This window comes from Chrysoperla carnea, chromosome 3, assembly GCF_905475395.1.
Source record: "Chrysoperla carnea chromosome 3, inChrCarn1.1, whole genome shotgun sequence".
Taxonomy (NCBI): Eukaryota; Metazoa; Arthropoda; class Insecta; order Neuroptera; family Chrysopidae; genus Chrysoperla; species Chrysoperla carnea.
This window is the reverse complement of record NC_058339.1, coordinates 61,232,377-61,250,084: the sequence shown is the minus strand read 5'-3', so window position 1 is coordinate 61,250,084 and position 17,708 is coordinate 61,232,377. Positions and strand designations below refer to the sequence as shown.

At 28.5% G+C, this 17,708-nt stretch overlaps 1 protein-coding gene across 1 annotated transcript in view; it reads left to right on the top strand.

Moving 5' to 3' along the window:
* Window positions 1-1,556: 1,556 nt before the first annotated feature.
* Window positions 1,557-17,708, top strand: part of LOC123296160 (histamine H2 receptor) — a 53,054-nt gene continuing 36,902 nt past the window's right edge. Inside the window, exons 1-2 of the mRNA XM_044877621.1 lie at window positions 1,557-1,605; window positions 2,367-2,753. Of these exons, the coding sequence (XP_044733556.1) occupies window positions 1,557-1,605; window positions 2,367-2,753 (436 nt within the window). The remainder of the gene's footprint in view (window positions 1,606-2,366; window positions 2,754-17,708) is intronic.

The window sequence follows — 17,708 nt, the reverse complement described above, 5'->3', positions numbered from 1 at the left end:
ATGCTACAAAGAACAGACCTAGGCGGTACAGAATGTATGGACTCTTCAAATTTTTTAAAACAATAACTTTATCATATAAATAATAACACATTTTTAACTAAACATGTAAATACTGTATAAATCTCCGCGGTCGCTAATGACCTAGACGTTAATAGCGACCTTAAATAGAAAAAAAGAATTATTGGGTATAGGGAACAGTGTCGGGAAACAGTTCCTTGTTGTTGTTGTGTGTTCCATATTCCTTTTAAGGAATGTTCGGACACCGCCTACCTCCATCTATTTCTATCACTAGCAAATCTAATTAGCTTTTCCAAATTTAAATTTGTCCATGCTTTTATATTATCTATCCACTTCACTTTTTTTCTACCTCTTACTTTGTTGCAGTTCGTTTGACCCAATAAAACTCTTTGTACCTCGGAATTTTTTCCACAAATTAAATGTCTAAGTATGCTGTTTGTCTCATCTTTATGGTTCGGACTAGTGATCTCTCGACTTTTAATTTATTTAACACATCTTCATTTCTCACTTTGTCAGTCCATTTCATTTTCAGAATTCGGCACCACATTTCACATTTAAAAAAACGCAACATTTCAAAGGCATTTATCATCATTCTAATTGTACTACCTTTAAAAGTGCTCGAACATTTTTTTAAGTATCAAAAAACGAAAAATGTTAAAGGTGTTTCATAACTTTAAATAGAATAAATGTGTTCCTTAATTATCACAAAAGCTTTTGTTGGAAATATTTTTTGGAAAATTGAGTCGTCAAAATTCCAACACAGTTTGCGTGTAGATCCGAGTGGGAACATTTTCTTGAATCAAACTGGAGACTAGAGACTCAAACTCTAAATATTTTTAAAATAGTTATTCTGATTTTTTTAATCTCGTCCAGACTCGAACAAAACCAAATACTATGGACGAATAAAACCACATGTATTACATTGTTGTTTATCTCAGAAGTATTAAATATTAATATTGAGTAGTCTAGACTAGGAAATTTATTCAATAAGAAAATATGAATACATGCCACTGAAGTGCAATAACCCAAGAAAATACTTTTTATGTTAGAAGTTAATTTGAATTTTTTTTCTTTAAAAAATATTTTTTGCCCGAAAAACATTTTTACTGAATGAAAACATTTTTATGTATTGTTTTCTGTGATACAAAACCAAAAGTAGCATGTCAAGACCAAAAGCCAAATGTCTATGGAACTTCTAACCCTAACGTCTTCTAAATAAGTTCATATTATTGTTAATAACTGTCAAGATTATCGGATACCCAAACTACCCAAAATTGAATGTAGGTACTAGATCGAATTATTTTATTTACTCCACATTTTAACTGAAATTTTGGTTAGTGGTTTTTGTTCCATTCTTCTTTCTTAGTTCTTAAAAATTTGGACTCCATAAATACAAAATGAATACAGAGGGACGAAAATTTGGCAGGTATAGTTTTTGGTATATAATGTTTGAATGTTATCATATGCGTCTGTATCAGACGCAACGCCGCTTATTGCCGCGAACTGTCCGAACGACACTCTTACTTAATTATTTAATCATGTGTTCAATATTTGAAACATTTAAGGAGGTCCTTTCGCTGGCTGAAAGTACTTAAATTGTGCACTTTTTACCCAAAGATAATAAAAGCAAGTCAAGATTTCTTGAGTTAACGATCTCAATATTTAATTCAATAAACTAAAGCATTTGACTTCTTAAAAATTAAAGTATAGCATCTGCTCCCATGAATAAAATCTTATTTAACCCAATAAATTTCAGGGTAAATCATATATTTTAGTGCAAAAATAGAAACCTCTGGTAGTGTACTTCTAAAAAAGTTGGTAGAGACTTACTTTCTCGTAAGACTGTCAACAAATGTTTACATAGTTAGTATTAGTATTTTCTCCCAAAAATTTGCACGGGAAAGTTTGATCGAAACTTTATTATATGGTAGATAAAGACTTTAAGTATTTAGAAAGACTTAATATTTTTTGAGTAAAAGTGGCGACCAAAGGACCTAGTTAAATTTAATAAAATATTTTTTTAATATTCAGAAATTAATTAATACATTTATTTATTTCAGAAAACATCAAAAACACCAACCAAAAATGAAGACAAAACAAGATTGGATTGAAATTGTTATAACAAATTTAATATATTTAAAACTATTAAAAATTTATACAAAAATAAATACAACAAAACGAAAATTACATTTAAAAACTAATTTTAATTAAAAAACACTAAACTAAAATTAAAATAACAAATAAATAAAAAATACTCAAAATGAATATAACCACAATAAATAATAATTATGGCGATGATGATTATTTTACAACAATATCAACATCAACAACAATTGAATCTGTATCAGTATTAAGTGATTATGAGAATGCATTAAAAAATTTAAATATACCGTATGCTGTATGTGAAATGATTGTAGCATTGGTTGCTGTTATTGGTAATGCAATGGTTATACATGTGTTTCGTAAAGAACGTCGTTTACATCGACGTACCAATTATTATATTGTATCGTTAGCGGTTGCGGATTTTTTAGTAGGACTGTTAGGTATACCATTTGCAATATTGGCATCGGTGGGATTACCACGAAATTTACATGCATGTTTATTAACGGTTTCATTGTTAGTGGTGCTATGTACAATATCGATATTTTGTTTGGTTGCTGTTTCTGTCGATCGCTATTGGGCGATTTTATATCCGATGGGATATTCGAGAACTGTTCGTACTAAAACTGCTATAGGTATGTATATTTTAACTTCAGAATTCTTGGCATATTTTTCTTTCAGGAAAAAAAAGTTTACGTCATAGATCATTATCTTTTATTGGTAGGTCGAATGTATAAAAAAAACGCATTGTTTGATTTTCTTATTTATCAAAAGGAAGATATTGATAACACAATACCTCTTTGAAAAAAAATTTCAAATTCGCTGCAAAACTAAGATCAAATTTTTTGTATTTATAAGTACGTATTTCGACTACAATGTGGCCATAACCACATAACCACATATGAATTAGCTAAATTAGATAGCTGGCTATTTTTGTGACGTGAAACAGTCCTCAATTTCACCATCCGTGAAAAATCATACAGAAAATTTACAGTCAATAGAGTTTAAAATTCAGGTTGCATTTAAAAATAGTATATTATACATCTAGGGAGCAAAAGTAAAGAATGTCTCAAATCTCATGAGACATACTTTACTTGCTCCCATGGTGTGTATACTATTTTTCTCACCGACGGAGGCAGAAAACGACTACTTCGGTTTCCTATAGAGGATTATTGGAAACTTTTATATCCTGTATATATGAATAATATATCCAGATATACTAATTTTAGTTCTAAGTTAGTAACGCTTAGAAATATTGATGGCACGAAAAAAAATTGTGTATAGATGTTCGTAAAATCAGCTAATTAGTTCATTAGGTCGTTTCTCCGCCCGTCCGTTAACACGATTAATCAAAAACGAAAAAAGATATCAAAAAAATTTAAAAAATGTTTCTTATAAAAATGAACAATTTTTGTTTGAAACATTTTTTGTAAACGTCATGGTTCACCTATGAGAGCGTAAAAAAAATATATATTTTAAAATTAAAATTATACAAGCACTGACATTCAACACGCTATATACTGAGTATTTCAACAAGTAACTCAGTCAGTTGCTTGTTTTCACTTGCGAAACTTCTGTCGAAAAACTCGGTTTCGGTAAATTTGACACAACATACCAAAAGAAGCAGAAATTGTACCGAAAACGAATCAATCAGACTCGATTTTATGTCGGGGGTTTTATCAAATATAATTGTGAAATAAATATCGCTCTTCTTTGATTCAAAGGTGTAATGGAATCTGATATAATTTGTTTTTTAAAGTTTATCGACTGTGTAATTCGAACAAAATCAACTTTTATTTTTAATTCAAATAAAATTTTCTTTTATATATGTGCAAAATCATAAAATTTATAAGAGCCTTATTAAAATCTCTAGAATCACAAAAAACATACGATGCGTACTTAATAAATATACTTTAAAATAATTATATTTCTAGATAGGCGAAGTATCGAAGGTATAAAGTTCGAAAAATTTAAGCAGTAAGTTGAATTTGAATGCGGCTTTCAGCATTCGATTCGTTAGAGTGTCAGAAAATTTTGTGACCTAATTTGATTTATAAGAAATTAAAAATGTGCAATTAGCATAATTAATATGCATTTTAAATTAGCCGTAAAAATTAAATTCACAATTTGGTTAATAGTGATGAACATTATTTCAAACTTGTAACGCGAAGGTTTGGGGGGTCGCTGAACATAAATATTGCGACAGAATTGATCTTAGACGTGCCCACGATGAACGGTATCTCCATCGTCTCCTGGAGTTTTCGAGAATTTCTTAATATATAATAGTATATTTTTAATTTCTTACTTAATTATATATTAATATTATTTAAAAATATATTAATATTTTTAATTTCTTATAAATCAAATTAGGTCTCGAAAATTCCTGACGCTCTAACGAATCGAATGCCGAAAACCGCATTCAAAACCAACTTACTGCCCAAATTTTTCGAACATTGATCATTTTTAGTGCTTCGTTTCTTCGTCTAAAAAGTTCATAAGCACAAGTGTTTCCATCATTTTGTCATATGAAGTACAGTAATATAATATATTGAGAGTATCATATTACGCCATTTGATAAAATACTGTTTCTCTCTCCATTAACGTACATAATTAATATATCACCATTAAATTTTACACTTAATTTAATAGAAATACTAGAAGGGAATTGTAAATTGTTATTCTTTTTTAATAGTCACCAATTATTTTAAAAATTCCAATATGTAAAAATTTTTAAAAGAAAGAATTTTAATTTTATATAAAAGTGAAAAGTTTTAATTGAATAGAAAATTGATTTTAAGTGAAATTTGTAATAATATTAAATTACAAATTTAAAGAAATGCCTCATATAAAATCACGTCTAGTCGATTTGTTTGTAGCATCGCAGCTCCTAAACGGATGAACCATTTTTCAATGGCGTGAAATCATTATTTGATTGGCGTGAAACCTTATAATTCTTTTAAGACCCCTCTTAAATATTCATTGGTGGGAAAAAAAATTAATAAAGTAAAGCGGTTTTCCAGGTAAGAATGCTTACAATCAAAATTAAAGCACTTCAAGTTACAATCAAATTTCAAGCACTTCGATTATACCCTTAACTTTATCGATTTGAAATTTGAATATATTCTAGGTACTCATATTCCACCTGCCCTAGTTTCTTTTATTTTTCGAAAATCCTGTTAATTTTCACAATTTTCATTGTTCACACTTAGGTACTTTTTCGTATTCCACTATACCTGGATGTGAACAATGAAAATTGGGAAAATTAACAAGATTTTCGAAAAATAAAATAATAAGTAACCAGGGCAGGTAGAATATGAGTACCTATAACATATCCAAATTACAAATCGATAGAGTAAAGGGTATAATCGCAGTGCTTGAAATTCAAACGTAACTTTAACCATTCTTATCTGGAAAACCTTTTTTCTTTATAAATACTTTTTTCCACCCATGAATATTTAAGAGGAGTCTTATAAAAATTAGAATGTTTTACGCCAATCAAATAATGATTTCACGCCATTGAAAAATGCGTATAGGGTGTGGCTTAAATTTTTTATTCTCGAATCTTTATTCTCGAATCGAAATAACACGGCAAAGAGCCCTGCCAATCAGGTGAAAATGGAAAATTCTGAAATTTTTTAATGACGTCCAAAAAGATCACATTTTCTTAGAATCATCTTGAAATCGTGTATATGCATTTTCATTAATGCCCTTTATAAGTATAGGTAATTGTTCATAATATTACAGGAAAATCCAAGCCACAAAGGTAATCGCATCCTACATCCAAAATTTCACTGATCGGGGTACTATAGTAGTGTGATTTATAAACGCATTAATTTACTGTTTTGGAAGTATTATAATTGATTTTTAAAAAAAAATGTTATTATTATGAAAAATCTAACATTGAATTATACTATTTTCGATGTTGCTGAGTTTATTTGTGTTAAAAATGATTCGTAAATCAAGGCCTACATCTATACATAATAAATTTAATTTTAGTCTTCATCAATCATTTTCAGATTTATAAAATGCCTAGAGGCCATAAAATTCAATATATCAAATTCTGTGTAATAATTCAAGGATTCGATTGTTTATAATTTAAAAACAAGTGAAAATAAACAATTGACTGAGTTAATTGTTGAAATACCATGTATAGAAAGTATTGATTGTCAGTGCTTGCATTATTATTTTATAAATTAGATAATTTAAAAAAAAAAAAAAAAACAAACAAACATATATATGCCAAAGAAAATGGTAACATTCTGGTTGCCCTTTTGAAATTTCGAAAAAATTTTTTCCCTTTTATATTATCCGACAGGTTTGGTATGAAATAATAATTTTGACTAATTATTTGAAGCTACCTATAAATTTCCAACATTCTATCTTTAGTTTTGGAGAAAATGGAAACCTATGTTATTGCTTTATTTTCGCCCTAGCTGGTGAAAAAAGATGTTTAAGAAAAAATGTTTTAAAAAAAAGTTGTTAATTTTTTTTATAGGGAACATTTTTTACATTTAAACTTTGTTCTAGCTGATGAATTGCTCAGACCTGATTTTGTATCGGGGATTTCCTTAAATTTTTAATTTATTTGTTATTTATACTATGTAATTCTATGTTATTTACGAACTCTTTTGTCTTGAGCACGCTATAAAAATTTTAGCTTTATATCTCCTTTTGCTTTTGATTTGTCGTAGTGACGAATGGACAGACATGCTAAAATGAACTAATTGGGTGATTTTATGAACACCAATACCATACCAAAATTTGTTCGTATTTGTTCGTACCATCAATAGATCTAAGCGTTACAAAACTAGTATACCTTAATATTATATTTCATATATACAGAATATAAAAAAACATTAAATATAGAATATACCTTTGAAAAAATCGAGAAAACAAAAAAAATTTTGTTTCGGAATTTGATGCAACTTAGTATCCATTTATGGATTTGATACTTTTTTAAATGTGTCACCTTAAAACCTATATGAAAAGCTTGGAAAAGCCTGGATATATTGAATATATTTTGAAAAAGTCTCTTTCTGGATCCTTGCTTGTTAAAATCACAAAATGCTTTTGCAAAATAATAGCTCGACTATAATTAATTATCCCCTGGCTAACAAACAGGGGGATTTCTAAATTAAAACTCGTAAAACCCATCAACCGATTTTGATGTCACTTTCCATCAAAATACCTTTAAAAAATCTAAATCGGCTCACCCTTTTAGGAGCTGTACAATGCCAAAGACGAATCGATCAAATCTGATTTTGTGCCGTGGGTATCTTTATATTTTTAATTTATGTGTTATTTATACAATACACTTGTAATAATACACTTTAAAACTATTATTTGGTTTTAGTAACACTTCATTGCAAATTAAAATTGACTACTGTTTTTTATAAATATGTTTTAACATTTCTTTAAAGCATTCTTGAATCAGGGCCGTGTCTACGGTGGATCGAGTTGTGCCACCACATCGGGCGCTGTCATAAAATGCCACTTAAATTAAAATTTAAAATTAAACAGCTTAAATACGATTAAGTCATTGTATATTGAACACTATTCACGCAGGTTTAACTTCTAAAGAATCTTTAAATTTAGACAGTTTATAGAAGTAAAGAAAAATGCCATGCCTGAAAGAATGCTTGTTAAATTAGACAATATGTAGGTTAAGAGAAAACGCTGAGCGGATGTGGGTTCCGTGGGGAGTGTCTACTTATTGAGTTGATATGTAGTAGTTGAAGAAAGAGGCTAGGCATGAAGAATGCTATAAATTACGCTCCATCGTTAAATTTTGCTAAGAATGGCCCTGTTATTTACCATGTTCGTACAATATTAACAAGTAAAATGACAGTTTTTAACATACATACTTAGGTACATTGTAAAAAAATCATCACATAATTTATATTCAAAACTCATCATACATGTTGTATACTTGTTAATCAATTATGAATATGAATTATATATTAATTAATTAACACAAAGCCTACATTAATTTATTATTATTTTGTTACTTTGCTAAAAATCATTATACATTTTTATCTTTACATCATCTATGGTGGTTCATTTATAATGATACTAGCTGGGTCAAAATTACCTTCATATCAAAAGTTTTCCATTCAACGTGATATAAAACTTTAAACTTAAATTAAACAACTTCTGTTTGGGATAACCTAAAAATAATTTTTTTTTTAATTGAAAGAATATTTTATACCAATTAGTGTGGTATATATACTTGCCAAATGTAAGCCACAACTTTCCTTAAGGTATACGTATGCGAAAAATACATCTTTACCATTATAAATTTTTTGATGGCATACCTTATTTTAAAAAGTACTCTATCAAATCTCTCTTTAAGAGGACTTCTGCGTATTGCTTGATTATTTCCCGATTGATTTTAAATTTCTTAGAAAAAGACGAACCGATTAAATGTGACGACTCAAAGTCACGATATTAGCTAATTTTGATAAAAATATTCTTAAAATACTCTTTTAAATAAAAAAAATTGATTTTATATCCCATACATAAGTTGTTTAATTTAAGTTTAAAGTCACTCTTAATGGAAAACCTTTTAGATGAATAACTACTTAGATTCAAGCTTATATATAATTTAAATAATTTATTTATTGTTGTATTAAATAGTTATTTATTATTATTTTATATACCTATATGTTCATCCTTATACGGTGGGTGTGATTCATAATTTAATAGTATCTTCTTTTCCCTTTTTTGTCTCTATATTGAATGAGAAAGAAAAGCAACGGTTTTTCCAAAACAAACTTTTGTTAGAAAAAAGCTAATTTGTACATAACATTGTGAAAAACTTCAGCTACTGAGAGCTTCTAAAAAAACGTCTACTGAGAGCTACTAAAAATAATACCGGGCTAATGAAACTATTTTATTGTAGTCGTGTCATTTTAGCATTTCACAGAGAATGTTTTTGTACCTCAACTTATCGAGCCAGTTTTTTTTTTTTTAATGATCAGGAAGGTGCATATATCGGAATCTACATCTAACTTTTTGCCGCTATAAAGTTTTGGTTCTTGCTATGGGCCAAATAGGCCAGTCATTAGAATCCATTTGTGGGGTGAATTTTGAAAATTTTAAAACTTTGAAAATATGGGCAGAAACGTATACTCGGGGATTTCGGGGACTCTGATCACTATTCTGAAATCAGAATTTTGATATAATCTCTCTCTCTTGGGGTAATTTACCTCGCTGGCCCAAAATTGCATTATTCTGTAAATATTCAACAAAATGGATCAAAAAAATATACTCAGGGGTTTTTGGGGTCATTGATCACAATTCCGAAGTTAAAATGTAGATGTACTCCTCTTGCCTGGGGGTTATTCGCCTCGCTAGTCCAAATCAGCATAATTCTGTAAATATTCGATAAAATTGGCCGAAAAAGTAAACTGGGATGTTTTTGGGGTCACTGATCACGTTTCTGGAATGAAGGTATACTCCCCCTTTCTTGGGGTTTCTCACCCTTCGTTGATCTAACACAGCAATTTTCTGTAAATATTAAATTTGGACCAACGAGGTGAATTATCCCAGGAGGGGGGGGGGGGATTAAATCGAAATTTTGACTTCAGAATAGTCATTAGCGATCCCGAAAAGCCTCCAATGTACGTTTCTGGCCCATTTTGTTGCATATTTTCAAGGTTTTGAAATTTTCAAATATCACCTCAAAAATGGTGTATAATAATGGGCTTTTTTGGCAATAGCAATGGCCGAACTTTCTAGCAGCAAGAAGTTAGATGTAGATTTTGATATATGGACCGTATTTTAAATGGATTGAATAGCTAAGAACACTCTCCATTAAATTACCTTTCAAACAAATGAAAAATCAAAATCGGTTGATCCGTTCAGTAGCTACAATGCCACAAACACACATGGCGGTAAAACTTGTAACATCTCTCTTTTTGGTCCGGGGTTAAAAAAATAGGTCAATGGAAAAAAAAAAAAAGAAAATGTCAAATTAGTATAAATAGAAATAACAGGAAATTCGAATGGAGTCTTATTAAAGACATCATAATATTATTACTTTTTGTTTTTGTTTACTTTTAATTATGTATACGATATTCATTTACAACATGGTCTCTCGATTGTAATTCATGATTTTTAATATGATACATACAGCGTAAAATAAATATTGACAAATATCTTGTCTAGTAATCTTAATTAAAGAGAATTGAAAAAAATACACTCGAACCCGGACTTCTTGGAATCATGTCAAGCGCCCTACCAATTTTTTTTTTCAATTCTCTTTAATTAACATCATATTATTTTTAAGATACCTATTTTGTTAACAACAAAACTTCAATTCTTAAGCTTCGAAATAATGCAATTTCACATTGAATTGTTCTTTTTATTCAAATTTAAAAAAATATTATTTTAATAGAAAGACCTTATATATACCATTTGCGAACATTGTGTTTTATCCTAACAGTAATGTGACAACAGAAACCAAACATATATAAAATTCCTAAACCAAACATATATGTATAAAGTTAATCTTTTAAAGATTAGTGTCATGATTTTATTTATAGGTCTAATATTATGTGTGACAAGCTACCCGTATTTTGTGAAATGTAATACTAAAGCTAAATAAGCTTGATTAAAACTGCGTAATATATGTGTCGAAAAATTTTACTCTTAATTTTCGACTAATTTCCTCCGTTTTAACAGAATCCACTCTCAAATCCAAATCCTCCCACTTGGTAGGATTGATCGTTTTTTGGCTGGCTACATTCATTTTAAGTTGAATTTCATGGTCGATGTTACACCGAAATAAAGTTGTTTATTCCCAACTAACAACACTGAAATTAATAAGCAAAATTACTAGTTAAAAGACTTCGATAATTTTTCGCTATATGATAGGGAAGGTATACCGATAAGAGAGGCTACTATGAAAAAATTACAAATATTCTCAGAAACAGCATGAAATAGTTCCCGAGAAAATTTTCAAATATTTGAGGCGGAGTTAGTTTGCTAATTCAGACGCAATTATTCAACGATTACAAAATTTTCTTTATCCTGTTAGGGGGTCCGAAGAAAAAATTGAGTCCTCTGTTTAAAAAAAAACAATAAGGAATTTTGTAATAATTTATTCCATGCAGTTGCTATTTTCAACTTGTGCCAAAACCTTTGAAGATATCAAAGGTGGATGAATTTTTCTTGTTTTGGTTTGTTGATTGACTATAATTTGAATTTTTATTCATAGTAGATGACATAGTTTCATTTTCTTGGCTTTATTGCAATTTAACACCTGTTTGAATTGATGATTTAAGATGCACTTTTTGGCAAACAAAATGTCACGTATGCTTACCATCTGTAAAAAAAATAAAATTATTTTAATGTCATTAAACTTTCAATTAATAATGAAATATATACATATTTATTTGCAATATGAAATGTGACGATAAATAATTTTTATTTTACTTTCCGGTAAACCAGTAAAGTTATACTTTGTGATCAATGATGAACTTTTTTAGTTAAAAGTACGATTTTGTTTTTGACTTTTTTCCCTTTTTGATTCAAGCAACGAGCCAAAAAATTGCTCATTTTACTTTACTTTAACCTCGTAAATACGTATTACAAACCCAAATATTTAACAAAATTTAGAAAATTCTTTTACTTACAAAGAAGCCTTAGTTTAGATTGGGTGCAGATGAAATATAAGCGTCTCCAAGACTTTGTTTGATATTTTTAAACATGTTAAATAAAAATAAGTTTTTATTATGCTTGAATATTGTTTGAAAAATGCTATTCGCATTCATTGTAGGTGACAGAATATTTTACTTTTAAAATATCGGAATGGAAATGACACTATATAAAGAAATATTTTGATGAAGTAATATTAAAGGTTTATTCGTAGAACGAATGGTGATATAAATATATAACAATTTAAAATTATTAAAAAACAAACAAAGAAATTATAAAATAAACACAAGTGTTCAGTAATAGTAATAATAATAATGATTTTACAGAAAATCGATTTTCAATATACACATTTTTTATTTGCAATATCTTTGTACTATATTCAACATTTTTACTGTATCGAATAGATAAAGGAACTTTTATTATATTTATTTTTGAAGGTTGACAAATTTATATTTTAAATTTTTTATGAATTATTACAATATTTTATCATATTACCCACAAACGAATGAATTTGAATTTAATTTAAGAAATTTACGATGCCGGTTTAATGAAAACATTTATCGCACTCAACGTCAATTTTTTATGTAATTTTTACTGCCCCAAAAATTAACCATAGGTATTAGAGAGATGGAAAAAATAATAAAATCACAGCTTAAAATTTCTGCACATATTTCCATTTTTTGTTTCCGAAAACGGATAATTTTTTTTTTTTTAATATTCAGATTTGATATTAAATTTCAGTTAATTTATTTGAGGTATTAGTACTATGGACAACGTTTAAAATACATTTTTAACTTAGTTAAAAAGGATTATAACAAGAAAAGTTTAAATCTATTAAAACAACTGAAAAAAAATTGATAATTGGTCAATCTTTTATCCATCATTTAAATCTATTAAAACAACTGAAAAAAAAATTGATAATTGATCAATATTTTATCCATCAATAGTTGATCTTAACTTACTTGAGTAATTACCTAAACTATAATTCAATCTTGTAGATAAATAGTCATATATTATATTCAATCAGATATATTCAATCCGAGTTGATTTATTTAACGTGTTAGTACTATGGACAACGTTTAAAATCGTTTGAATCCCCGAATCAAAAAAAGGGGTGTTATAAGTTTGACCGCTATGTGTGTGTCTATCTGTCTGTCTGTCTGTGGCATCGTAGCGCTTAAACGGATGAACCGATTTGTTTCGTTTCTAACATAATTTATGGAGATTGTTCTTAGCTATGTTTCAAGTGCGAGTTTAGGGTTCCGTACGCGGAACAACTAAAAAATAGGCCATGATCCTCAAAATCGGTTTAGTTTAGAGAAGGCTCTAAGCAAAAAAATTATTTAATGGAGAGTATTCTTAGATATGTTTCAAGTACGAGTTTAGGGTTACGAATCCGAAAAATTTGTCGAGGGTTTTTTAAATTTTGTAAACTTCACTTGTTTTTACTAATTTAAAGGATTATGATAAGAAAAGGTTCGTTCTATCTATCCCCAATATACAGAAGGAATTTTCTTCATGGAATGTTCCGGGATATCCACAAAATGTAAACCAAAGTTGGCGGAACAGGGAACGAGCTACTGACACCATCTTGGAAAAGTTGTGGCAGAAGATGGACATAATGAAACTATTATTTCAAAAGTTTTCTATATGCGTTTTTATTTATACCGCTCCAAACTTTTTTCAATATGGTTGTTGCTAAATATATAGTTAAAGGTTAGTGAAACAAAGTATCATAAGTTTGAAGCACTATAAATGAAACCTATGCATTACAGATACAGAAAAAAATTTTAAAAATGTTCTTGCAAAAACTCAAAAATCGTTACTATTTTTGTCGTACGTAATAAACGTGTTTTCCAAGGTGGCTTCTGAAGTTACCTACATGTAAAATCTAGGTTCTTCGAGCTTTTAATCACTCTTTTAATAAAATTTCATTTTTAAACAGATCCATAAATATAAAACAAATAAAAATCTTGTGACTAACTGTAAACAAATTTAAGTTTACATAATGTAGGACGTTTATTAAGTATTAAGTTTCTAATTATATTTTTCTAGAAACAAATGTCACGAGATACTGTTATACCTACCCATACTATTTTGTAAAGTGACATTCGCATTTATTAGAAAATTGTTTAAATGGTGACTAAACGTATATATTTACGTTCGAATCTATTGGCGAACGAAATTACCTAGAGATGGCTCTGCTGTGAATGCAATATGGCCGATATAGAGGATTTTCGTTCAAGTTGTCAAAATAAATTTTTGAATTTTTTTTGTTTATTTGTTTTTTTAACATGGAGAAAGCCCTGGATATTAATATTGGTGATATATTTTATCTACTTGGTGGATCAGTAAGGCCGTTGATGGAAGGAGAGGCGCTTTCTCGTTCCAAAAACTTGTTTTTTTGTGGTATCCAATCGAAGCAAAATAATTGTTTATTAATCAAATCTTCATGTTTACAAACGTGGAACATCACCGAGAAACCTCATGAGATCCAAATCAAAGTGTTTGTAGCCAATGACAACAAAAAAATCGAATGCTATTGTTCTTGCAAAGCGGGCGCGGGATGCAAGTGCAAGCATGTTTTTGCGACATTGTGCGACAACTGACGCCTGTAGATCTTGTTTTCCCACACTGGGGAACACCACAACGTTTTTCATTTTTGATAATTTCCATCTCAACAACAAAAACATTCAGCACTTGTGTAGCTGTCAAAACTCAAAATCCTCTATAATAGTTTCACTAGTAATCGCTGCGCGGCGCCACCGTATCTTGCGATCGCGAATACTAATATTCTCTTCCTTTCACATTATATATTTCTGTAGGACACATCATATAAAAAAATTTAAATAAAAAAAACTTAGAGACAAGCTTTTATACATGAGTATTTATAAAAGCTGGATGCGCTCAATTTAAAATTCAAGCTTTTACAAAGAGTCATGCATATACGAGTGATATTTATTTTCTACTTTATAGAACAATAAAAACTTGTTCTTAAAAAAGTATTTTTTAATTTAAATAATTATTATTTCAAACTTATATAAACATACGTATATCAGGTCATACCATAAAAATGAATTTGTCATCCAATTTACATATGCATGCAAAATTTTGAAGATGAAACTAACTAAAAGCTTGTAAGAAAACCCTTTTTTGAGATAAGTAATATACATCTCCATGCCAAATCAAACTTTCTAGGTCGTATTAAAAATAAGAAAGAACATCGCAGTTAAGGCAACGGAGATATTATATATGTATGTATCTGACCGTTTATATTTATCATTGCATATTAATATCACTCAATTTTGAAGTAATGAACTCAATCAAATCAGTATACATCAAATTATCAAAAGAAACCATATAATAATGCTACATTATAACATCATTTTATTTATTATTTTCGAAAATGGTTCGATAAATTCGATAAATTTTGTCAATTTTCAAAAATCTTCTAGCATATTCAAGGAGATGCATGTAAGTGCTTATTTAATTGTGCTCGCGATTTCATCAGGTTTTACAAAAATAATTTCTAGCCTGATCCGATAATTTTTATTCATGCTTACGAATTATAACGATTTAGAATTTTTTTATGTTTACTTATAATTTTTATTTTAAAATTCTTTTGCAAACTAGGTGGAGGGGGCAACTGAATCGATTGTAGCGCTGCTCTTTTATGATATTTGCAATAAAGCACACTCTCTTTAAAATATTAGTAAATTAAAATTTGTTAAATAATATTATTAAATTTGGAATGTAAACCATATATATAAACAATTGACTTATGTGTCAATCCATAAAATTATATTAATAAAGTAGTGTGTCATTACAGTGCGAATTAATTACCTAATCGTAATTACCCTTCGGAAAGGGTATGTTACTTTTCGCTGCAATATGATCACAAAATATTTTACTTGGCGCTGATGAAGGCTACCTACGGAATCCTAAAAAGTGATGCAATATGAATGAATTGAGTATCGAAATGAGTATTCTCATCTTTCATTATGAGAAGCCATAGAAAGACTAATTGTATTGTGTATGGTTAAAATGAGATATTCAATTCGAAGAATTTCTAAAAGTATTGATTTTCAGTTTATTTACTGAATTCGAATGTTATTTCTCATTAATGGGCGATTCTGTTTTTCAATAAACATAGATAAGTTAACAAAATATTATATTGTTTTTCGATGTACACCTACATTGCTTTTTTCAGCTCTCTAATTAGACCATGATCCCATAATGAAGCTAAATTTCCACCATTCTTTTCGTCTGTCTTTTCGAAGATTGATAAAAATAGATTTGATAATACGGGAATTTGAAATTTTAATAGTGGCTCGAGTGTCGAATTTATGGAAAACATCTAGAAAAAAATCATCATTTAATAAACAAACGAACAAATCGATGGGCAACAAGAAAGTCAGCTACAAAAAAGCTTGTAAAATACTTTAACTATTTTAGGAATCTTTGACATAAAAATGGTTTGCAAATTTTTTTTATCAAACAATCATTCTTTTATACGTCTTTTGTTAAAAATTCATATGAAATCTCTGTACGGTTTAGAAGAAATTAACTATCAAAGTCAGATTTTTTACCAAAAAAACATAAAACGTACAGAGAATCGATATGAATTTTTCACAAAAGATCTATAAAAGGTAATTAATTGTAGAGAGCTTTACTTTGTGGAACTCCATAGTTAGGATAAGAAATAAAAGCTCAAATAATAATGATGAATAAAATTTTAAATTTTTGTTACCATTTTCATTTCACCAACTCTTTAAGGTATTTCGATACCGTAAATTGAAAATGATACTTAATATTTGAAATTCCATTTATCAATTAATCATCCTTTTATACACTCTTTTGTGAAAAATTCATATTGATTCTCTGTGCGGTTTAGGAGAAATTAAGTCAGTGTTTTTACCAAAAGAAGTTTTTTTTTATACACAGTTCTTAATTTTGGTATGCTTTTAAAGCTCAAAAACTTAAAAAATATTGATATTGATAAAAAAATTTGATGTAAATGGTAAAATATTTTTAAAAGCACTTATTGACTTAAAAACCAACATTTATTACGACTTCTTCATATACCACTGAGCTGTTTTTAATAATTAATTTATCGTAAACCGTTCAGAGAATCGACTTGTTTGTACGTATTAAATACTCATCAATTGTCACACAAAGTTTTAGTTTTTTGGTAACACTTTCGTTTTGGTATCAAAACACCTTAAGAATTAATTAAGTCATAGAAAATGAATTACTTGTCGCCACTTATTTCGTGCAAAGGTCACCGTTAATACATATATTGAATAGAAAGGACACGAAATACTGCATTATTGTGTCGAAAGAAAACATGCTACATTTAATAATAAATATGTAATGACGACGTTTTAAGCTTAAAGATCGTTTAAATAATAAAATTATTACGGATGTTTTAAACTAGATTATAAAAGATTTTGATGTCCGTCAATATAATTTATATTGACGTATTATATTTTATACAATTTTGTACATTCAGTTATTTCAAGTATTTTTTATTAAAATTAATTTTATTGTTATTGTTAATGTTGTTATTATTTATTATACAATATTAATTAATTTAACAAAGTTAATAATTTATATGATGCATGGTGATAGAGTTCTTTAGAATATATTGAGGTAAGTAAGTGAAAAAATTCAAGACATTTCAAAAGTGCATACAAATTTATCAAAATCTTTATGTATTTGACTTCAAATATGATCAAACATTTTCTTGAGAGGGTATTGGGAAATTCACCAATGATGTCAAGCAGTTAAAATGGCAGTCATAAGCAGATTTAATTCTTAAAAACACAACATGTGGTCTCTGAAATGACTAGACCATTCAAAGAGTATGGTAGTTTCTTAATAAGCACCTATTTATTCAACGCTTACTGAAACCTGATTTAAGCCTGTTA